General features: G+C 38.0%; 2 protein-coding genes across 4 annotated transcripts; one reads left to right on the top strand and one right to left on the bottom strand.

Annotated features, from left to right (window-relative positions):
- Positions 1 to 3,612: 3,612 nt before the first annotated feature.
- On the bottom strand, positions 3,613 to 18,636 carry HMMR (hyaluronan mediated motility receptor). 3 transcript variants are annotated; one of them, XM_064520850.1, is made up of 19 exons: positions 18,503 to 18,619; positions 17,507 to 17,548; positions 17,318 to 17,398; positions 16,519 to 16,595; positions 15,491 to 15,571; positions 14,558 to 14,746; positions 14,292 to 14,378; positions 13,652 to 13,752; positions 12,362 to 12,436; positions 11,095 to 11,273; positions 10,140 to 10,288; positions 9,596 to 9,810; positions 8,876 to 8,992; positions 7,785 to 7,943; positions 6,727 to 6,876; positions 6,515 to 6,614; positions 6,098 to 6,274; positions 5,393 to 5,555; positions 3,613 to 4,577 (listed from the first exon to the last, which is right to left on the bottom strand). In XM_064520850.1, exons 5-19 carry the CDS (start codon positions 15,527 to 15,529, stop codon positions 4,558 to 4,560), a joined length of 1,920 nt encoding a protein of 639 aa, XP_064376920.1. In that variant the 5' UTR covers positions 15,530 to 15,571; positions 16,519 to 16,595; positions 17,318 to 17,398; positions 17,507 to 17,548; positions 18,503 to 18,619; the 3' UTR covers positions 3,613 to 4,557. The 3 variants fall into 3 exon arrangements, with proteins under 3 accessions (XP_064376920.1, XP_025973380.2, XP_025973387.2); XM_026117595.2 differs by lacking the exon at positions 17,507 to 17,548 and having other exon boundaries at positions 18,503 to 18,636; XM_026117602.2 differs by lacking the exons at positions 17,318 to 17,398; positions 17,507 to 17,548 and having other exon boundaries at positions 18,503 to 18,624.
- Positions 18,637 to 18,723: 87 nt separating this feature from the next.
- NUDCD2 (NudC domain containing 2) lies at positions 18,724 to 23,545 on the top strand. Its single transcript, XM_026117640.2, has 4 exons — positions 18,724 to 19,007; positions 20,009 to 20,057; positions 21,253 to 21,404; positions 22,347 to 23,545. The coding sequence occupies exons 1-4, from the start codon at positions 18,819 to 18,821 to the stop codon at positions 22,428 to 22,430; spliced, it is 474 nt and encodes a 157-aa protein (XP_025973425.1). The 5' UTR covers positions 18,724 to 18,818; the 3' UTR covers positions 22,431 to 23,545.
- Positions 23,546 to 23,739: the final 194 nt, after the last annotated feature.

Raw genomic sequence — 23,739 nt, forward strand, 5'->3', positions numbered from 1 at the left:
GATACTATAGGAATTAAAGTACAGTGAAGGTAGAAATCAGCAAGTCTACTTGAACAGATTTATATTGTAAATAACCTTTATTTATGACAGACAACTGATATTTACAGAACAAAGTGTACATACAAAAACCACTTCAGCCACTTTCTGCCTTCTTGGAAGACAGATGCCCTACTCCTTCCCTTGCAATAAGCTACCAACATGTAGTTTCCTTTCACTAAGTTTAAAATTCAATTACAAGTATCAGTAATAACTTGTAATTTAGTACATTTTTTCTGCATTTCTTCTGAATCATACAAACACCAAAGTTAACAACTCCATGCACATCTACTGTCACTTCCTTCCTCCCCACAAAGTAACTCACTTTGTACTTAAAAACAAGTAGAAATAGCTTTGCCTTCTGAGTCAGAGCAACGAAATAGAAAAAAGCATCAACATTGGAGTCTCAAGCTAATACTGTAAATTGGCCTGTAAAATGGCTTCATGTTTTTGTCACCATCACTAGTTAACAAAAGCTTTATTCATATTCATCTATATTATAGAAAAGTTTGAAATTTTAATTTCTTAAACTCACATTGAATTTCAGTAGTTCTCTCATTTATAGTTATGATTTCTTATTAGAAATTAGGTTTAATTTGTGAAACTGATTTCTTGAAATAGTGTAATCTAAACAAAAACTCGATTATACTAAATAAGTCACTTAAGTGTACTTCATCACTGGATGACTAAATGCACTACTATAGCATTTCCTATTGTACTGTTATCACAAACTAAACTGTGATCAAGTCTCTCCCTCCTCCTCCTCTTCCTTCTCCCTAAATTCAGTAATTGAATTGCAGCAGTAATTTTTATTATTGTAAATATCCAAAGCCTTACCTGCTCCATTTTCACCAGCATTTCAGGCATTGCCTCAAACTACAGAATGAGTTATCAGCCTAGGAAATGATTGCCTATTCAACCGCTCATGTGTCCCTTTATCTGCAGAGAGCACATGGACTGAAAGTGATAGCTCAGTTGACCTTTGAAATCAAAACACTGCTGCAAGCCCTGATCACATGTGGTTCTGATCCTTTGTTAAGCCTTTGGTTTATTCCCTGCAGTAGCATTTAAGATGCCCAGCATGAACTTAAAATTTGACTTTATAACAGCCTGCATAATCAAGTATAATTATCATGCATATAAAATTTATTCAAAGCATTGAGTTTTATGCAATTTTCCTTTTATAAAAAACAGGATGTGGGCCCTAGCTGAGCCAGGTTGATGATTCTAGCAACTCTTCATTTTACATTTAAATTAAAACCCAGATCATGCAATGATATAGTGAGACAGATGATCAGAGAAATAATTTCTCCTTACACTATTTTTGCAATGAAATATATATGCCACAACATGAACTGATTCTTGTGGTTACCATAGTCAGTTGAACCACCAATATTGATTTTTTAAACAGTATTTCACATGTGCATGAAACTAGTAAGAACCCCTACACTGAAGCTGACACAGCACTCAAACTTCCCCTTTACTTCCATTCTTTAATTCTCTCTCCTCTCTGTTCCACGTTATTTATCCACATTTTCCAAGTAAATTGTTTTGCTTTCATGAAAATTTAGGAACTAAGCAGAGGAAGAATCCAGTTTACCATCAGAGCACAGCATTTGTTAGTAGAATCTAAAGCTGCTTCGCTCTGAGAGGGCAGGAAGATTTTGTTTACAGATTGCATTGCAGTAAGCAAGGATAAAGGCGACCGCGTTCATGGAACCTTGGTGAGGCTGAACAATTGGCTAATAACAGCTATTTTCAAATAACTTTGTTATTGGGCCAGATTTCTGGTTTTGGTGAGAGGTATTTACAGTCCTGAAGACACAGCTTACTGAATTTCTCAGAAACCCTCTGACAGAGCTGAACAGGAATTCTGCAGGAATTCTGTCCTCTCTGCAGACTCCTCTGCTTTAGTCTGAAGCTACCAGTTCTGAGAAGCAGATTAATAAGCTGGCTGGTATTGACAGTTCTATAGCAGTGGGAATTTCCTGAAGTTTGCAAATGCCACATGACAAGCTTCTGCAAATTTCTTCTTTGTAGGGAAGAAAACCTTTTCAGACCATCAGGAGGATGTTTTAAGATGATACTTAACTAAAAATGTGAATTAGGCTATAAAGCTTAAGCATTAGAGCTGTATCAAAGCACTATATAGTCAGACATTGAAGCATTGCTCTGCAACATTTGCATTTTTTTGCTTCACTGGGTATACTTTCACCCTTTAGCAACTGCCAGCCAAGTAGATGTCAGACACCAGAAATAAGGATCAGTTGAAAACATACCTTAATTCAGTGCCATTGTTTCTAGATGTCCGATTTTTGTGCTTCTGCTTTTCTACTTCTGTTAGTATTCACTTGCCTAAATTGTTTATGAACTAAGACTAGGACTAGCTTACATTTTAAAAACACACCGAAGTATGCAATTGGTTTTCATCAAGAAGGCTTTTCAGAGGTAGTGATTTTGCCTTAAAATGCACTAAGAGTAGAACAGAGTAACTTTCAGCAAGCATACATAAAAGAATGCCATCTTGAGTCAAGGATGCTAGAATAAAGCCAATACTGCTGCAGAATCAAAGCAAGCCTTTTCATAGTTTCAAGATAGGACAGAACATCCTAAAAGAAACAGAATTTCTGCAGCAAATAAAAGAAAACTAGAAGTATTACTTGTGTTCTTCCCTTTTCAGCTGCTTACAGATCCTTGCCTCTCCCATTACTTTCTTTCCTCTCTTCATTCCCTTGCTTACTGTAGTTTGGTAGAACCAGCTGTCCATTTTGCATGCACAGATTGGTAGATATAAGAGGTCATGTAACTTTAGGTTTTCTAGTAAGACCACGTTCTCAAATGAGATGAATGTCCTTGAGGATCACACCATTTCCTTCTTTTGCCTCATCTGCATCTTTCAGACAAGAATATGGGCTAGCTTTATCATTTTTCTCCTCAAGAAGAGATAACTTCAATATTAAATTATTTTGACAAATTCGCTATTAAAAATACCTCTCTACACATTAGGCAAACTGTTAAAACACACACTTCAAATACTTCTCATTTCAAATACCTGAAGTTAATCCTTATCCTCTGCCTGCAGAAGTTCAAGTAATCCAGCAAACACAAAAGTGACATTATACAATACTGTACCAGTTTATTTACTTGGACTTAATATGCATTTTCAGTACCTCAGTTCCTGAGGTATTACCATTCTCCATAAGCATCTAATGGAAGTTTAAATAGCAGTACATTCAAAATGCTAAGTTTTGTGTATTCCCTCTTGCAGCACCCATATATAGGACATTAATAGATGCAATAGAAAACCCCCAGGAGTTCCCCATGTTAAGTTCCATTATTTGTTTTTGCATTAGGAGACATTCACAGGAAAGAAGATAAGGGAATTTCAAGCTGTATCTACTTGTACAACGCATCTGAGTAATTTCTTCTGTAATATTAGGTAATACATTATCTTTGAGACAAGATGTATTGAGTTTTGTTGTGAAGAGTTAAAACTAGAACACAGAACACTAGGTCACTTGCACAGCTTAATTTGTTTTTTATCCCTGGTTTGTGAAGGAAGTAGACAAGTAATAATTAGTTTCATTTAAAAAGTGTTTATTCTGCTAAAATGTTCTTTCTTTGAAATGCAGTTAAACAGAGCCTTTCAGCTTGCCAAAATCCAAGTCTACACAACAAATGCACATATAGTGGGCATCCTCCCACACCATGAATATAATGTCTGTTGTTATTCTCCTTCACTTACTATTGACCAAGTAATAGAGCTGGCTATGTGGAAGTTATGACAGTTTAAGAGTCCAGCAAGCACAGCATTCATAAAATACAATAGAATTCCCTTAAGACACTAATCTCTACCACAGGATGCAAATACTTACAAAAACAAAGCAATTGGTTTGAGTTTGACTTGAAAATCCTCTTCTGAAAATCAACAGCTGTAATACCTAGCCCCAGGACTGAAGTTAGCATGTCTTGAATATGGATCCCACCAGGAGCTATCAAGACCAACCATACAGTCCAACTTTTTATGTCTGTTCTATATCACACAAGCCACGAAGGAAACATGGTCTCTGGAAAGTGTTCTTTCCATTGGTATTAAAGCAAACAATCAGCAAAATTAAATTAGAATTGTAAAGATGAGACAAACAAAACGACCTTACATCAAAGCAAGTTTCATTTGTCATCCTTTTTCCCCCAATGCTTTTTCACCTCCTTTTGGGCCTTAAGCTGTTCTGTTAATTTAAGAACAAATTAAGCAACTTCAGCATATTGGAAAGTGAAACAGTCAACATTTTTGTCTTAAGAGTGCAGCTACCAGGACCCTGGAACATAGTCATCCATAGCCTTTGAATAAGTGTGATCAAGCAGTTTTTCTAAAAACAGATCATTTTATCACCTCTCTGCTACTCTAATTTGTATTATGTACAGCATTCAAATTCACCTTTAACAAGTAGTCCTTTGAAGTCTTCGCTGCAGCATTTGAGTTCATTGTTGATTTAAGATATTTTTCTTAAAACCAAGAGATTAACTTTTGTTTCTATTGCCTGCAATGGAAAAATGTTACTAAGTTTGCATTTTCCACTCTTGCCCTACCACATCTAGCAATCATTTGTCTGCCAGAGGAAGAAGGGGGGGAAGAGAGGCTTAACTTTGCACATGACAGGCAGGACCAGGATTTCAGACCCCAGGACACATTCTAAAATACAAGTCTGCCTGCAACTGACATCCTTTCCCTGTCTTTTCTACACTACTTGCCTTATTGTCCCATTTTCCCCCTCCCCCCCATATGCTCTTGTCTTCTTTCCCTCCACTGAACAATCGCCTGTAGGCCTTTTGCTTCCTACCTTTACACATACAGCAGCACAAGGACCAGAAAGACAACAACTGAAAAACCAGGGCTCAAGCCTCTCAGAGTCCCTTCCATGCCTATAGCCCTTGCAAGAGGTATTGCATATCAGTTGATCAGTCACAGCTTATTAGCTGCATGTGGCAGGTGGCTTCCCACAGCAAAGAAAAATACTGAGTGATGCACAGCAGTAAGACCATGTTCACATCTTGCAAGATGATGCAATCAAGTTCATTTTCTGTAACCTGCTCCCCTCCTTACCAAACATGCTTTCTACTATCTCACCTGACATAGGCCCTGCTCAGTTCAGGTTAGTAAAACAGACAGGGCTAGGAAGCACAATGGCCAACAGTATCAGAGATAGAGGTAGCCTTCATCTGCTATAGAAGAGACAAGAGATAGTATCTCCTTTTTTCCCCCCAGATAAAGTAGACACTGTATGAGACTGTCATGTCTTCTTTGGTTATGTTGAAGAACACACAAGGCCATGGTTACTGAAGTATCCAAGCTTACCTTCTTTAAAGGGGGTTTTTGGAGGAATATTTTCCTTGCTCTCATGCTGGAAAGCTTTAGAGGGATCAAATCGCCTAATGCCCTGAATTGCGTATAACTGCTCCTGAAGATCTCTGCTTGTTTGCTTCTCTTTTGCTAGCAGTGCACGCAATTTTGAGACATCCTAGTGGACAAAACAGTACTTCAGAAGTCAGATTAATAACAGGAGGAAAGCATGCTTCGTTATTTGCTCTAGCATTACTCTGAAGTACTAATTAACACATACAAAACTGTTTGTTTTTTAAAAAAGGAAAAAAAACAGTTACAGAGAAACTAGCACCATTGTATAACACCGCTAAGTAGTAGAGTAGCTTGAAATCTTTAATGGCCAATACCTTCATTAGTGCTTTCAACAGATAGTTTGGTAAGTCTAGAACCTCCAAAAAGGTAAGGAAAACTAACCAGGCTAATTTGCACTGATGGTCTTGTACATGATGTATCAGGTCCAAGTTAAGAGAGATTATTTGCTTCTAGAAGTTGTGGTTCATTCTAATCCAGCACTCTCAAAGGAAATTTAAAAGCCATAGACATCATATAATTTAATAAACAAATTAAGGACATGTTCCCCACACAAGTGCAGGATCAGTCTATAAATATTTACAGCAATAAACAGAGGAATCAAGAGAGTCACTAAGTTCCAGATTTCTAACATTTTATTTGACAAACCTGCTTCAGGTGTGTATTCTCCTCCTTAAGCTTCATAACATGCTTGATTTTTTGCTTCTGGTTCTGATGGCCAAGTAGTTTAGCATATGCATCACTTAATTTATTCAGTTCTTCTTGGGCTGCACCATGCTCGTTTAAGAGAGCATTCTTCTCTGCTTCAAATGCATCTAGTTGTTGCTAGAACATACATAAAATCTGTAATTGAAATACTTTTTTTTAAATACTGAACTGAGACCTACAAAGATTGGTTTGGGAAGAATAGCTGCTCAATGAACAGTAGCTTTGGAAACCATTGCAGGGTAAATGCCTTAGAATAGCAGATAGCACTTTTACTTTTTGAGAGTACTTCTTGAAAGCTCAGTCAATTGCACAAGAGTATTACATCAGACACTAATAAACATCTATTTCATGACACACCTGGAAAGGCTTAGTTTTGTTATGCAAATCTTCATATAGAGTACGCCAGGTCTTTATCTCTTCTTTTAAGCTAGAGTTCACATCTTCATTTATGTTTTTCCTAAAAAGCAAGATATAGTTTCATTATCTTCACATGGTAAAAAGCTTACAGCATTTCTTCACACAAACCTTTGTGTACCATGGTACACAAGATTAGTTTGAGAAAAAGTCACCTTGATCTTTCCCCTTCAGGACTTCTCAGGTCTTCAGTTTCCACTTCCAGTTTTTCCTGAAGTTTAGTCATTTGTGCAAGGTAAGACTCTTTGGTTCTCTCTATTTCTGCTTCCTTTAGGGCCAACTTTGTCTGGGCTTCTAAAAGCATCCTGAGGAAAACATCATTCATCTTTAATGAACCCTTAAATTATTTTTCTTATTCTAAATCTGAAAACAAGTATCCACATTTGAAATGCTGTTAATAAAAACTGGAATGAAAGCTTGCGCTAACAGCACTGTAAGAAGAGGACAATGTAGTACAGAAAGCAATCAAGCTGAAGATGTACAATATTAACTGCAAGGAACTGTGAGAAAGCAGTGATTTTGAAGGAAGGAAAGATCATGTGTTAATTAACCCCGTTTAATGCTAACAGCTTTTAATGCAAGATACTTCAGTAGTTAGACTTTTTAATGCAGGTACAGCATTGCTTGAGAGGTTTACTCAAGCATAACCTAGATCTAGTCAAGATTGTTTGATGTGGATGAGTTCAAGGGTTTAGGCAAATTCTACATCCAAGGGTTGCCTTCCTTCTCAGTTATTTATCAGCTTGGTGGAAAGAATCCCTCCCCTGCCACATCCAAGAGTCAGCGAATCAAACAGGAGATAAGTTGAACTGTTTTTCTTTCATTAGCTCTAAGGGGAACTGGAAACAACAATAAACAGGTGGGGAGAAATAAAGGAGCAACATTTTAAGAGCAGGTGTTTTAAGTAAGCTGAAGCAAGCACTAATTGTGCATAACTAAGATATTAACTATAGGTAAAAAAGACATTTTCCTAAAGAAGCATTTTATAAATCAGAGGTACATCTGGCAAAATCAGAAATACCCAATTCAGACTGGCCAAAAAAGGATTTTTAGTTTTTGTCCATCAACACCTTCACTCTGTATCAGTAAGGGGAAGAAATATGAACTTTCAAGTGCTGATTTTATTTGATAGAGCACCATGTCAAGGTCTAGGTAAGAAGGCAAGCCTCAGTTAGCATTCTTTAGCTTCAGAAAAAGTTTGTTGGCCCAGTACCTTGCACATTCTTCTTTTGCTTTGTTTTTAGTGTATTCTGCTTCCTGAAGTAGCTGTAGGTTATCTTCACCTACTTTTTTCAGGTTGGCAACCTCTTCTTGCAGTAAGGTATTTTCCAATTTAAGACTGGATATTTCTTCAGCAGTTGTCTTCTTGTAGCTGGAATTAAAAAAACCTTTTTACTTGCAGCAGAATACAGACCAACAGGTTCAGGCCTTAGGGGAGCAGTGCAAGCTCATGCTACCAAGTAGCAAAATCTCTAGCCTTGAGATACAGCAGCATTCTGGTACTAGGAAGTCTATGAGAAGAAAAAAGCCATTTCCATAAAACTGTAAGAAATTACACTGAAAAATACTATACTATAGTTATTTTCACTTCAGTAGACTTTTTAAACACTGAAGATGATCTATATCTGAAGTCTTTCTCAGAAAATATCCTGCTTCATCCTTTGGGGTGCCTTTGCGCACTTAGCAATAACAATATCAATTTTGAAATGCTATTACAGGCTGTATCTTTTGAAGAGAGATCTGCAGTAATTTCTTCCCTCATATGCATTTACTGGCAGATCATGAAGAACATGTCTAGTCACAGTAGAGTTTAATTCCTTCTGAGTGACTGTACACAATGTGCTCAGTTGTTTCCAGCAGTGTGTCATGTAGAAGTAGAGTTACCCAACAATGAGGCTATTTTCAAGAGCTTTAGGGAAACAATCTGTATTCACTGCAAGTTTTGAGTCTGAGCAGGAGGTCATTTTGGAAAAGAAAAGTTTAGCAAACAGAACATCACCACCAGTTATAACTCCCACTAAGGTTCAGGAGCACTTGAATATTGTACTTGGTTACACTTTGGAAGAGGAAGCATCCACAGCTTCCTCAGCCTACAGCTAGGCACTAAATAGGTCATTATCCTGGCCTAGTACTCAGGAGGAATAAGTCAATTTGCTAATACCATCAAGTAATCCAGCACATAAAACACTGCTCTAACACTGTGGCAATGCTCATATACAGTGTCAAGTAATAAGGTACACACAAACAGTAGTTTTTATCATAATAGAGAGATACTTGTCCTAGATCTTAATAGAACTTAAATACCTTTCAAATTCAGCAATAGTCTTTCCAAGTTTACGCAGTGTATTGCTATGCTCTTCTTGGATTTGCAGAACAGCATTACTGTGCATTTCAGTGATTTGCTCCAAATCAGCATTCTTCCTGAAATAAGAAATCAGCATTCTGTACTGGAGACATGTCTGAACAAATTTCAAGTGCTGTTATCAGTTATTGAAGGTTTGCTGTGGCAGCAATGCATTAATTCTGACACAAATCAATAACTTCTCTACGACAACTTTTCAAGGATTTAAGCACAATCTTCTTCACAGATTTAACCAAGTATTTCCCCCAATACCTGTAGAACAGATTCCTTTTAATACCTACTAAAAATCTTTCAAGAGGTAACAAAGGAAGAAGCAACTTTCAAGAAAGTTTTTCCTAGATTGCTATCTCCAGGATGGAAACATTCAATACAATGCACATGTAGCTTACCCTTAGGAGTAATAGCATACAACTACAATACCAGCAGATCAAGCATGTCTCAAGCATGCTAATTAAGCAGTTTCATATTAAAACAATTTAAAACTGATTCAAATCACTCAGGTGGATTTGATCTAATTGACATCATTAGTCAACAACCAGCAAGAAATAAATGCAGATCTGTTCATGTCTCTAGAACCTAAATTAGGCTAATAAACTTTTCTATATCTTTGATTTAACTTTTTCCTGTAAAAGCACTAGAATCAGGCAGTTTGTTTTACAAACCCTTTCAGCTTTTCTTCCATTTGAGCAATCTCAAAAGCTTGCGATTTGGTTTCTTGTTCTAACCGCTTCACCAACTTCTCAGCTTTCTTCTCCTTAGCATGCAACTTATCCAGCTCATTCATTGCACCCTTCAGCTCTTCTTCCAGGAGAAGTCTTTCATTTGTTACCTCTTCTTGAAACACCAGTAACTTCTGGCGCATAGATGCAGAAGACTCCTGGAGGCCAGAATAGCAGAGATTTTATAAGTACCCTACTTTTCTAGTCTATGTTTACATATATTAAAGGCCAGTTTACAGTATTTAAGCTTTTAAGCTCAAGAATAAGGGCAAATCTATGGGAAGTACAATAACATCTGTCACACTAGAGCTGTGATTCTTACAGAGACATTTGAACATGCCATTTCTGCTGGCAGGAAGCCACTTCTACATCCCATAGATTAGACTGTTATTAATACAGCAAATTTACATGTAATCAGAACTAGAATATTTAGTGCTAGTCATTAGGACTAGAGTCTATTTTTGACTAATTTAGAATTTGTATTTACCCTCTCTTCTTGCAGCTGAGAGAGAATATCCTCTTGTTTCTGAAGCAGGCTTTGGTGCTCTTCTTCTTCTAAGTTAATTTTTTTTTTCAGGTCTTCTATTTCAGCAGTCATGCTCAGGTATTTCCCTCTGCTCTCAGAAGACTCTTTCTCTGTATAGAGAAGTTGTCAATGTAACAGAGCTTCACTTTTCTATCTTCAGAGAACTACAACATCTGTTCCTCATAGTACTTTCATTCTAGCTTTAATTAGGCAAGGGGAAAAAACCTTCTACCCACCTGGAAGCTCCTCAAAACTAGCTGGAAAAATGGCACTTGAGATTAATAATGATAGCAGTCTTAGGGACACACAGTTAGCCTTTATTAGAACAGCAGTATAGTTGGGAAAAAATAACTAACATCTTCCAAAAAAAAAAAAAAAAAAAAAACTTTCTTTCACATAACACAAGCACCAGGCAGCCAACTGGCATACAGAGAACCGAGTACTAGTGTTAGGTTGCAGGGCTCTTTTTGTTTTTGTTCTTTGAGGGGTCATGTGGAAGGGACAGAGGTGAAGGAGTTCCTAAGCACATTCCCAATACCTCAATAAATGCGCATATGCCCCTAGTGAACTGAAGCAATATAGCACTGCTTGTCAATGAAGAGTGACAAACAAGTCATTTGCAGGCAGTTTTCAGATTAACGCCTGTCCTACCAGGTAAGCAACTTTTATTTCCATAACAGCCACCTTAGTATCGCTCTGTAAAAGGATAGTTTTAGACTTAACAAAAGAGAGGTCACATTCCAAGTAGTTTCCATACTGATGGAAATATGCTGGGGTGTTTTCAGCTGGAGCTCAGAGACATTACATTCAACCAACCAGTCTATGTTAACATTTTAAAACAAACCTGTTTGAAATATAACTAAGATGTGCAAATAATTCTTACCTATGCCAACAGCATACAAGTACTAGCAATTACCTTTTTCTTGTTCAAGCAGTTGACACCTTTCATTAAGTTCTTTTATCAGTTTAAATGATTCTTCTTCTTTCGTTTTAAGGGAATCCCTCAGGATCCCAATGTCTTGGTCTTTCTTTATCAGTGTCTCCTCCATCTGGGCAACATCTAATTTGTATTTCTCTACTGTTTCTGCAACAGTACTGTAGGAGAAAATTCAGGTATGTGTTACTGCTACATTTTGCTCGTAAGCTTACATATCAGTACAAAGAGAGAAATGCTTTGTTTAGAAAGCGTCCAAATTAAGTTTGATCATGACAAAATTAAACAGGGAAACAACCTTCACTTACTTTCCCAAACACTAGTTATTGCACAAAGACAAATTAATTTATTTCAACATGGACATTTTGTTTTTCAGAGAAATTTGTGTAATCACAAAAACATGGATAAAAGTTTGATTAAAAACTCAGTCACTATAATTGTTTTACAGGTGACTATTATATCCAGTTTTACACAAAGGTGAATTTTGACAGAAGTACATGTTAACAAAACACATTTTAGAAGCTTAAGCAGAACTTGCTCCTCATGGCCTTGGTAAAGATCTCACAATACATTGTGAGTTAATAAGAAGTCTCTTACTGAGTGAATTGGCAAGAGTAAGACAGTGGAAGGGGGAAAAGACAACTAAAACCATCAGTGAACTAGTTGAATTAGAATATTTTCACATTTGCATCATGCCCTGCTGGGGACACATTGAAATATTAACTAGTCTTCACAGTAATCAGCTACAAAGCCCCGCATTAGGGATTTTCAGAGCCTCAATCTGATTCTAAAATGCCAACAACATATATAATTCATCACAAATCTTAAATGTAAATCAAAGTGCTGCAAAGTTCACTGGAAACCAAAAGCATTGTTTTTGCCCTGCTGCATATAGTTTTACAGGTGAGGGCTCAAAGACACTAGGCCACGCCAGTATATTAGAAGGAAAATTCAGCTAGATTTATGCATAAATAAGCCAGGCTAGAAACTAGATTCCAGGACTCTATGAAACTCTTCCACCCTATTGCTTAGCTCACAGAAGTACAGAGACATTTGGAAAGTTAATTAAGCGTCTTATGACTCCTTTCCATTATATGAAGGAAAAAACCCACACACAGCTTTTTTTCCCCCCTCCAGTATAATGCAGCTACAGAAATGTTGCCAAGATTCTATATCAACAGCCCTAACCAAGGCTTAGTTTTATTGCCTTTAGCTTGCCCAATCCCATCCAAGAAAGACTTTTTTTAACCTGAGCTCTGTGATATATTCGAGGAGTTTTTCAGTGTCGGATTTTTCTTCAACTTTCTCTCTCTCAGTAGCAGATCTAAAACGAGAAAATTTTCATGATAGTTTATTTAAACACAAGAGCTATAAGCTATTTGATTACAGATAAAGAGAAATACATGCTTGCATCACAAGTTATAGACAGTTAATATTAAGACATGCTCTCCATAATCCAGCTTGTCGGACAAACTGATAGTGATTCAAAGTCATTCTGCCCTCTTTTGCTGCTTGTTTCTGTTGCACATCTCATTTATACCAAGGATGCTGAGCCATATTTTACCATCAAGTATGCTAGAGGGGCTGCATTAGCTAGACAACTATTATTGCTTCCCTTTGTTAATTACACTGCCTGCATTACTAGCTTCATATATTTTCAGTTTAATATGGGTATAAAATGTCTGGTCATATTTGAACACTTGGATGTTAAGTAAGAGCGGAAGACACTTTATTAGAAGTAAGATTCTGCAGTGCCCATCACATCTACTTTAGAGGTACATCCTTTGTAGGTCGCCATCCTCACAAATGGCCAGATATCAGTGCACTGTTCCTCTGCAAACACCACTGTCCAGGCAGAACAGCAAGTGCTGATTTGGAACTCCTTCCCTCCCTGCAGAGGGCTGCTTCAGCCAAGGCACTTGGCAGTTAACTTTCTACAAGGGAGCACAGCTACTACGAAGCAACCCTGAGGGCATCATAACTGCCCTTCAATACGCTTACCTAGAGAACAATGAATTCTTTCGGGATCTTTGTCAAATGCCTGGGTACTGAATTAGCATCTCAACTCCTGGTCTAATGCTTTATCATTCTTACTTATTCCAAACATACCTAGTCTAATAGGGCCAGACACTCAAATGTTCAATCTACAGGAGTGTCTTGCTCCAAGATGGAGGATAAGTCTCCTCTCAAGAAGACTGTCTCCCCTCCTCACCCCACACCAAAAAACCCCCAACCATACCACAGTGAAAGACAAAAAGGTTCAGACATAGTTCTTTTTTTGGAAAAAGGTTAGATGTGTTAGAGGAACAGGCACTTGTATATTACAGTTTTAAGAATGCAGCAGTTCCTAAAACACCTTTCCAGAAGATGTATTCCAGGTCACACACTAATAACTTTGTTCCCCCTGAGTAGAAAAACAGCCTGTATTTTCCCAGAGCTACATATGTACTGTAAGGTTTGAACATATAAGCACAGCTGGCAGATATAATGCCACCTAAGTCTATTATACCCTTTTGTTATACTCTTCCTTATTACTTACAGTTTTTCTTCTAACTGTGCTACTTTTCCTTTTGAATACTCTAGATTCCTTTGTACTTCCTGCAACTTCATTTCCATATCTTCCTGCTTTGCAAGTGCAGTCTAGAACAAAATAAATAAGAAAACCATCAAGAAGAAAAAACTAGTAGTCAAGTATTACCACCAAGATGAGACTTTGCAAAGAAATTGTCTAAAGACAGTGGTAAACTAGAGCTAGTTGATAACTACAATTTAATTAGTGTTTGCTACTGTGATAGATTTGACTCCCGTATTCAGGTATCCATGAAGATATTGTCTGTTCATTAGAAGAATCAAAAAAAATACAAACACACATGGCTTTAAACCATACATATGACTGTCAAGTTTTCAAAGAAATAAGTCTAGTCTGACCAGCAGATTTATATTGTAACAGAGGCATTTCTAGTCTTCCTTACTCAAGCTCAGACTTACCCTACAATTCAACAACAGAATCAAGAACAGATTTTTGTGTCCATTTCCACTGAACAAAGTAGAAGAAACTACTTTGAAAATGAGTTTGGGGGGGGGGAAACAAAGTGTTACCTACGAAACAGTTGTAGTCCATCACTGCCAGTTCCCAGAGAGCTCACAGCCACTACCCTGCACAGTGAGAAGGGTATTACCTTTTCCTTAGCATCCCTCTTGTTTCTGAGCTTCATTAGTTCCATGCACAGGCTGCTCATTTTCTTCTGCATGCCATCTTCAGAAAGCTTTAGAGATAAATAAAAGACCACTAAGCATAACCCCTTCATGCTCTGTCTTTGTGGCAATGAAGGGGCCAATGTGAAAACAGATGCTGATTCATACTGCCAACAACTAAAGATTACTGCAGAAAAAACTCAATAACAGCAAAGTCAAAGGAAATAGGAGTTCATCTGTCTGACAGTACCTTTGATTTTAATAGTTCATTGGCTCTTGTTAGTTCAAGAAGCTGTTTTTTCAGGCATGCAACATTTGCCAAGAGAGATGTTTTCTCTTGCACTGCAGCAGTCAGCTTTGCTTCAGTCTTTGCAAAATCCTCATCCAAAGCCTGAAGTTTTTTATCCTGTTCTCCACGCTCTCTCACTAATGCACGAATCTAAAATGAAATTGGTATTTTCTTTATTTCTTGCCATTATTCCTTTTAAATAACAAAGTTATGCCTGTTCTATATTCCTGTAAAAGCTGAGTATTAAAGCAGTATTAACCTTTGTCATTCAGAACATATCTTCAATTCTGTCATTCATAGGAAAGGACACAAAACAATTTCTGCAGTTCTTTAATAAACACCATAGACTTGTAGTCTCAGCATTTTTAGCTGGCTTACTCTGTGCTACTGTGCTGGTGCAGGTTGACGTTTTTGAATACACTGCAACAGAACTCAACTCTCCTCTCTAGCTATGGAATTAGAAAAATTTAAACTTAACATCTGAGTTACATGAAGCAAAGCTGTGGTACCCACACCAAGAAGGGACAGCTAACTGCCCTAAACTTTAAAATTATCTCAATTATTAAGAAAAATCTTGGCGGACAGTTGTTAAATAAAACACAATCATATAGGTTGCATAAAATACTCTTGAAACATAGGACTGTTCCTTTCTCCTGTTCTTTAAAAGATGGGTTGCAGGGCTGTTCAGGGTCAGCAAGAATGAATGTAATTCTGTTCCATTAACAAACCCAATGTTTTCTACCTACTGTAACATTTGAGAACCTCTGCTCTGCACAGAACTGTTGGCTAACAACTTGTGTGTTATGTTATGTGAAAGAGGCAAATTCTGCCAGCTTGTAGTTTTGATTATGGAAGTGGCAAACATAAAATTGCACTCACACAATGTATTCATACCTCCTTCTCCAGTGTCTTCTGTTTCTTTTTCTCTTTCATAAGAATATGATCTCTTTTAGGCTTCAGACTCCCACTAGCTGGCTTTTGAGAACAGATCCATTAGAAACATTTAAATTGATCTTTACAGTTCACAGGAAGAGGTTACAATATGGAATTTTACCATGCAAACTGAAGGCTCTGAAGTACTAAACTTCACAATTTAAAATACTGCCCAGTTGCATGCTAATTTAGCACAGTGAAGTGTGACAGCAGATGCCTTCATATACCCAGCAATATTTAAGCTGCTGCTGCCTGCCCCTCCCCCCCCCCCCCCCCAAAAAAAAACATATACACAAAATCAAAAGCTAAGCCACACATAAGACAGAGATATCAGATTAGGAAGTTTTACCATCGCACTCTCTCATGAACATGACTCTGAACAGACAGCTCATGACCATGCTGACAGAAAGGAGATTGAGAAAGTTTGAGACATAAGCACCCCTTAATCCCCCAAAAGCCCCTTAATCTCTTAACCACAAGTTTGTCTGCAGAACTTCCTTACCTCACAAGTTCTAGTAAATTAAATTAGTAAATCAGAGTTACTATTCAGTTTAACACATGCATTTTCAAACCCATATCCTCGCATATGTTAGAGAACCTGCATATACATCTCCTCTTACATTCTTTCACCACTAGGTTTCTGCCCTGTGATGTCCACCACAGGAAAACAGAAGCAGAAACAAGATCTTAATGAGAAGCAGCTGTACCATAATTAGATATAAACAAAAGCAGCAAAAAAATCCATCATCAGGGAAGCCATTCTAGTCCCAAGTAATCATCATCTGATCCCAAAGATGCAATGATTTCTTTTTTTCCCCCTGTTACTAAGGAAGCCAGGCATCATAACACATTTCACAGTTCATCCAGATAGGTTAACAGTAACCACACAAAGGGACTATGTGCTCTAACTAGTCGCGCTGAGAATCAGACCCAAAATTAGGTTTAGCTAGAATTAATAGTATTAGAAACACCACAGAAGAAAGTCTTACTATTGATCCAAGAGATAAAAGTCTTCTTCCAGTTACAGGGGTGGACACATTCTTTTCAATGTTCAGATTTGTTTCACCTGAATAAGGATGCAGAAAAGAAAGGTGAAGGAAGAGAGTGTGCATGTGTGTGATGAAGGAAGTTTCACCAAAGTAGGACAAGGTTAAGTGACTTTGTATACAAAAGACAGGATGCTATTTGATTATTAGACTACCCACCATGCAACTCAAGGCTAGTTATTTTCTTACTGCAAGCAAGCAGTTCAATATTAATCAGTTAGGCAGTCAGTTCAGAAACAGACTACCAAGTGACAGGCAATTCTGAGAATGCATTTTCTGCCACGTTGTCCCCCACCCCCAATCCAGATTCACTCTATTTTTAGCTGAGAAGTAGTATATATCTGAAGGGAAAAAAACAACACAAACAAACAAAAACCTCAAACCTCCACCCATTAAAAGCAAGGCTAGAAAAGTAGCTAAATCATTTAGTTGAATTCAAAATAGAGGACCCCCTAGTCACTAGAAATTGCACAGAAGGCTCATTTTTTAAAGAGATTCAATTAAGTCATAACATTAATGTTTTTAAGTGCTTTAAGTGTTTGTGTAAGGTAATGCTTTAAAATTAATGTTAAGTGTAAAATTAATGTTTCTACAACTGCCAGGTATATGAGCTGAAAGGCAGCCAGTAAGCCCCCACCAAGAAATAAGAAAAACAGAGCAGTAACAGCATGTAAGCACTTTCATTCATAGCTTTCAGAGGTACTATACTGCTCTATTCTGTACAAATTTTAGGACTACTTACTCTTCTGCCTCCTAACCCGTTGATGTGTTTCAGAGGCCAGAGAACTTCTTAATGTATCTAAAGATTTGACATCATAAGATCCTGGCAGCAGGGTACATGCAAAAAAGGGCATATTCAGAACAGCAAAAAACTAATACTGAAAATGCTAGCAGTCACCTGAAGCTAGTAACACATCTAAGTTAAACATACCTTGAAAACAACCTCCACAACAACCACAGTCTCAGTTTTGCTCTGTAAATATGAAGAAAGCTCACAGAACACATGGTGGGGGGGAAGGGGAAGGGGGAGACAGCCTATGCAGAACTGATAAGATCATTGTCAGCTGCTTAATTTAGCTTTTTTGGGGTACGCTAACTAACATTAGAAGTTGCACTTCACAGAGAGAGTATTTCAAGACAGCTCAGCAGCAGCACCAGAGCATCAAAGTCAATTTGAAAGAAAGAAATTAAAAGATCTTGCAGCTAATTGGTAAAAAAGCCAGTGTAAAGCAAACTAAAGGAGAAAACCCTCATCTATTCTTTTAGAAAAGATTTCTTCCAGTTTGGAAAAGTAGAATATTTAGATGGTAATGAATTCCAGACTTCTCTTCCTAATAACAAAACTACCTGCACCTTTATTAAAAAAAAAAGTTAAAGAGTTACAAAAAATCCTGAAGGAAAACAGGAAAAAAAGCAGAAACAACACAGCTACATATTATTTGTATAATTATAGCTAAGTGGCCTCAAGTCCAGTAAATGCCCATCCACTTGCTTCAGCTCTCTAACTAACTACAGAGAAAAGAGAGAAACTTCGTTTAACTTATGCTCAGGGAGCAGGCAACAGTATGAAAGAAGTATGTGGCCGTGGCCAAAAACTTGTGAGAAGAAGCATCTCTCAGGAACCATACTTCAGTCGGGAGAAAATCTGTAGAGTTTTGAGTGTGTGCATACACACACCTCGGATCTGCTCACTCCTGCTTTCAGTCGCCAGCCTGTTGGCCTACAGCCAGGCTTCAGCTTGAGGCCGGCTCCTTTCCTCGGAGAACAACCCCACGTCTGCTTTAGCCCCCCCACCCCCAAACACGGCGAGACCCCGAGAAGCAGGGACAGAAAGGCCAGACGGCGCACAGAGGCCCCCCAGAACCGCAGGCCAGCCCCCTCCCGTAGCCGCCGCCGCCGCGACAGAGCCCCCTCCCCGCGCACGTACCGGAGCTCTCGTTGAAGCGCCGGAGCGGAGCCCTGGAGAACGCCATGGCCGCAGGCAGCACCTACCACCGGCCCCTCTCGGCATTCAAATGGCACCAACCGCCGCCACGCGCCGCCGGCAGCCAATCACCTCCCGCGGCGCGCTCAGCCAATCGCCGCCTCCTCCTGTGCAGCGCACGCGCAGCGCCGTCCGTAGCCTTGGAGGGACGTGTGGGAAGGGGCGGTTTTGTTTGTGCGCGTGCGCGGGGGTGGAGCCCGCCCTCACTTCCGGGCGGGCCGCGCGGCGGCTGGCCGAAGGCGGTGGTGGCACCTCGCCCATGTCGGCGCCGTTCGAGGAGCGGAGCGGGGTGGTGCCCTGCGCCACCCCCTGGGGCCGCTGGTACCAGACCCTGGAGGAGGTGTTCATCGAGGTGCGCGTGCCGCCGGGCACCCGCGCCCGCGACGTGCGCTGCAGTCTGCGGAGCCGCCACGTCGCCCTCGCCGTGGGGGGCGAGGAGGTGCTGCAGGTACTGCCGGCGCCGCCCGCGCTGCGGCCGCCGGGGGGAGGGGCAGGGCGGCGCGGGGCGGCCGTTGCGTGGATGCTCTTTTCTACTTTAAAAGCGCTCTTAACTCCGTGTTTGTAACGTAGCATAACTCAGTGCTTTAATTGGTATAAATAAACTCCAGTGGGTCATAAAAGGCTTTCTGTTAAACATTTAAGTATGTTTTTAAGAAAAAGAAGTCCTGGTACGTGACGCTTTGCAGTTTACCAGCCAAAATGAACGAACCAGCTTTCCAAGTGAGAGAACACATGGGAGTCGGGATGGGATGTCTGAAAGCAACTGCGCTCTGGGCCTTGTAGTACTATGAAAATTTTCTAGTATTTATACCATTCTCTTTCTGAAAGCAGACAGTAGGTAATAGGCTCTTTCTGAAGCAATGTCCTGAAAAGTAGTAGAATTTCTCAAAATATGCTGTAGAAAAGTTGTGGGTTTTTTTTCAGGAAAGATTACTTTTTTTTCTGATTTTCATCAGGTTCTGTTTCTCTGCATGTAGCTTTGTAAAATGGGCCATCATTATTGCCAGACTAAGGAGCTGTAGATTCAACTGATGAGATGGTCAGGATTAAATATAAATTTGCTTTCTCATTGGAAATGAACAATAAATTCTGTGTATCATAATGTATTTACATTGCGCCATAGGTGTGCATGGCCCTTAGCAGACACTGGGATTCTGATGGCAAGGCAATTAAAAATGGCATTCCCCCCTGAGAATACAGCCCCTTTCATTGAATGGAGATACTGAAACAGTGACAGGTATTTTTACTATATTAAATACTTCATTTCTAATATTTTTATGTAACAAAATAATTCTTTGTTAGTCCAGGGGCAGGTGTAGATTTGTAGGGCCAGAATGTTCTTTTCAGTAGAATGAAGAATGCAAGTTGGCGGTAACACTTTGCGATTCCATATAAACTAGATACTAAACAGGTTTTCCTTTTATGTAATATTGCAAATGTCTTTTGCAGGGTAAACTTTTTGACTCTACAATAGCTGATGAAGGAACATGGACATTAGGTAATAACCTATTTCTGAAGTGACATTTTGAAAGGAGTAGAGTTTCTCAAAATATGCTACAGAAAAGCAGGAGTGTTTTTGTTTTGTTACAGAAAAGATTACTTATTTTCTGAGTTTGGTCAGGTTCTGATTCTCCATATGTAATGTAAAATAGGCCATCACTATTGCCAGACTAAGGAGATGTAAGTTCAGTTGATGAAATGATCAGGATTGGATAATAATTTTCTAGCCTTTTTATGTGATATGTGATTTAAGCACAGGTAGTGCAAAAAACTTAGATATTAAGGTTAATGGGGAGATGCCAGATCTGGGAAGGTAGTTTTCAGGGGATTTTAAACACTTCCTTAGAATGAACATTAACTTTTTTCAGAAATGAATGGCGATAAGTTTTTAATAAACTCATAAAAAATAGTCAGGTACAGTTGTGTGATTCAGGTCTCTCCATTTTTGTTACTTTCTGTTTTTATTTTCCCCTTCTTTTAAGCCTTATATTTTGAGATAGATGACAAAACCTACAGTCCTAAAGAATCAACAAGTAATCTAAAAGTTACTTAATCATGAAAATTAGAAGTGTGAAGTACTCTTTCCCAGTATGTGAATAACCTTTAAAATGCACTTTATCATGCTGCATTTACTCAGTTAGTGCTAAGTGTTCTACATGATAACTCTGAGATGTTCTTTCAGTATATCCATTGTATATAAGCATACTGTCTACATTTAAAGAAAAGATGATTATACCTCCATATGTAACTTAAACTTATTTCTGACTCTTACGGATAATAACATTTTGTAAAGCTGTCAGCCTGACTTCGAATCCATAATTATTGCCTTAGCTGAGCTGTATACATTAATAGGTTAAATCTCATCAGATGTGAACTGCCCTAAAAAGTTAGTTTATGTTTGAAATAGAAGTACTTATGAACTGTATTTTAATCCCCCAGAACAGCTTTGGTATTCTAAAGGCCAGAAAGGGGGGGAGGTGGCTGTATAGGTTGTCTTTGTTTGAGCTTTTCCGTTTCTTGTTAATTTTTTGTTTACCAGTACTCCTGTTGGCATCAGCATTAAGATTTTTTTCACTGAAGTGATTTAATCCTATGCTTTAACATGTTAATGGTGAACTCAGCAAAACAACAAAAAAAATAGCACACAGTACAGAATCTAATGTTTTTTTTCTATGCCTCTCTTCATTCAACAGAGGACAGGAAATTGATACGAATTGTTCTAACAAAGACAAACCGAGATGCTGGAAATTGTTGGACGTCTCTGTTAGAAAATGAATATGCTGCTGATCCTTGGGTACAGGACCAGATGCAAAGGAAACTTACGCTGGAGCGATTCCAAAGAGAGGCAAGTCAGAGGACTGTGATTAGTACATGTATTTTGCATTTGCACACATGGGTTATGACTGTGAAAGCTGAGCAAAATTATTTTGCTGTCCAGTGGCAAGATCCTGGAAACAATTTTTTTAATTCAGTATGTATAGAGTTTTCATTAGGCTTTATCAAAATACTTTTAAGAAGTTCTTCTGTCTGAATTAAGGTTTTGTGAGAAGTTAAGGTTAGTTTTGGGGAAAATGAAAGTGATGTTTTAGTGTTTGATGCATAATTCTAACAGCTTTTCATTTAAATTACGCTACATACAATTTCTATTACTATCTAAGGTTATATCATAGCTGTAATTAAAACAGATTTGTAACATCAAGCTCTATTGAATATAGAGCTGTCTATTTACATATAACATCAGATGATGGAAAGTAGTTAGCTGGCAAATATTTTCCCTGCCCTTTTATTAAAATTGATTTAACTGTTTTCATACACCTTAAGCACTCAGCTGTCTCTATTCATATTTGCAGACTTGTGGAAGTACAGCTTATTATTTAACAGCTGAATTGGCACATTACTTTTAGCTAAAAAGAGCATCGTTTTCATAATAATTGTTATCCAGCACAGCAGGTACTTATGCTTTCAGATAGTAATTTAAAGGGACACCAAAAGTCAAAGTTTTCTTTAAACATTTGTTAGTGTTTCTTTATTGGGAGATCTAACTGTTTGCTGAATTGAGGATGGCATTACAAGTCATTTCTGCAGTGGGCAAACCAACTATGGCAATTCAAGGTTTAGTTGTTGATGCATTCTCCAAGGAGAATTTCAGTGCCATGACAGTTTTGATTTGTGTAACAAGCTGGTAGTTACATGTCCTTGTTAGTCTCAGAAAGTTAACAGAAACATTGATTTATACACTTGTATTAAGTGTAATGTATTTACTAAATTTCTCTTCTACATCCATCAGAACCCTGGATTTGACTTCAGTGGGGCAGAAATTTCTGGAAATTACAGCAAAGGAGGACCAGACTTTTCTAGTCTTGGAAAGTAGACTGTTTTCACCTATGTTCTTTGAGAGGAATTATACAATGCACTTAAGGACTGGATTACATAACTGGTGAAGACTTCAGTGATCTATTCAGCAGAACGTTGGCGATTACTTATTTCTATGAGAGAAGCTATTTTCCGGTAGAATCAAGACAAAGTGTTAGCAGCTGATTTTTTAAGCTGTGATAACTTCCTAATATTATGGACAAAATACACAAAAAGATCTATTCTTAAAAAAAAAAAAGCCAACAGCTTTAAGTTGAGTATCTTTCTTTTCTTATGTTGTATTAAACTAGTCAGTTACAAATATAACATTTGTCTTTATGTGAGAATGTCACCTTATTAACTTGTGAAGCATTTTAGGAAGGCTACAGTTAGTTCTCTAAGAATTTGTAAACTTCACTCTACAATAGTGATTTGAATAAAAAAAACATATAGCATCTTGCAGCACATAAGGGTTTATAATCCATTGTGTCGTCGATTATAGAACTAATGTTTAATCTTACCTACTAGGTAAGTGATACCAGAAGACAGACAGGTCAGGTGAAAGTGTGTATGTAAATAATTTTGTGCTAATGTAATATATCCTTTCCATATAAATATTTGAAATTTGGAAGTGAGCGGAATATTGATGACTTTTGAAATGACAGAATACACAAACTATTAAAGAAGGAAAAGTCCCAAAGCAGGAAATAGTATTTTACATCTATTCATGACCAACATATAGCACCAGCTGCTTATTAGGTATCTAAGAATATGCAGTTGTAGATTTCCGTAAATATAGTTTTAAAGTTAGTAGCCAAATTTTAAACTTGGTTATTGCCAAGATCTAGTATTTTGTATTTGGAAATTATGCATCAACATTTTCTACTCATTCTTAAGGTTGCAACCGAGAACCACTCCAAGAACAGCATTATCAAGTGCTAATATTGTGTCAAATGGACTAACAGAGGAAGAAAGCATTATTGCTGATGCTTGTTAACTACTGTTAAGCTCTGAGCAGAAGTCTCTTCACTGAAGATAAATTGCCACAAACTGTGAATGCATTGCTGAGCCTTATTTTACAATTACATCATTATTTCAGTTGGCATATGACAAAAATAAAACAATAGTTGGGGAGGACTGCTTCTATTGTAATAATGTCCAGCACTTTCTGGTTGCACCAGCAAGCAAGTATTAAGTATTCCTGAAATAATCAACTATAAACCTTCTATGCCTGCTATCTTTCCAGGTTGTAAGGTAGGTCCAGAAAATATATTTGGGTTGTAGAGAACTTGCCTCATTACAAAGAAAAGGAAAATACAGCCTGGTAT

The sequence above is a fragment of the Dromaius novaehollandiae genome, chromosome 15, assembly GCF_036370855.1.
Source record: "Dromaius novaehollandiae isolate bDroNov1 chromosome 15, bDroNov1.hap1, whole genome shotgun sequence".
NCBI classification, from domain to species: Eukaryota; Metazoa; Chordata; class Aves; order Casuariiformes; family Dromaiidae; genus Dromaius; species Dromaius novaehollandiae.

Bases quoted from the DNA above. Each gene is read 5' to 3' on its own strand.
- HMMR (XM_026117595.2), bottom strand. From the start codon at position 18,548: ATGGCGTTCTCCAGGGCTCCGCTCCGGCGCTTCAACGAGAGCTCCG. The intron at 14,379-14,557 runs GTACTGTCAGAC...TTATCTCTAAAG, and splicing joins ATGAACTATTAAAATCAAAG to CTTTCTGAAGATGGCATGCA. The intron at 11,274-12,361 runs GTTAAAAAAAGT...TTTCTCCTACAG, and splicing joins GAATATATCACAGAGCTCAG to TACTGTTGCAGAAACAGTAG.
- NUDCD2 (XM_026117640.2), top strand. From the start codon at position 18,819: ATGTCGGCGCCGTTCGAGGAGCGGAGCGGGGTGGTGCCCTGCGCCACC. The intron at 20,058-21,252 runs GTAATAACCTAT...TTCATTCAACAG, and splicing joins TGAAGGAACATGGACATTAG to AGGACAGGAAATTGATACGA. The intron at 21,405-22,346 runs GCAAGTCAGAGG...TACATCCATCAG, and splicing joins TGGAGCGATTCCAAAGAGAG to AACCCTGGATTTGACTTCAG.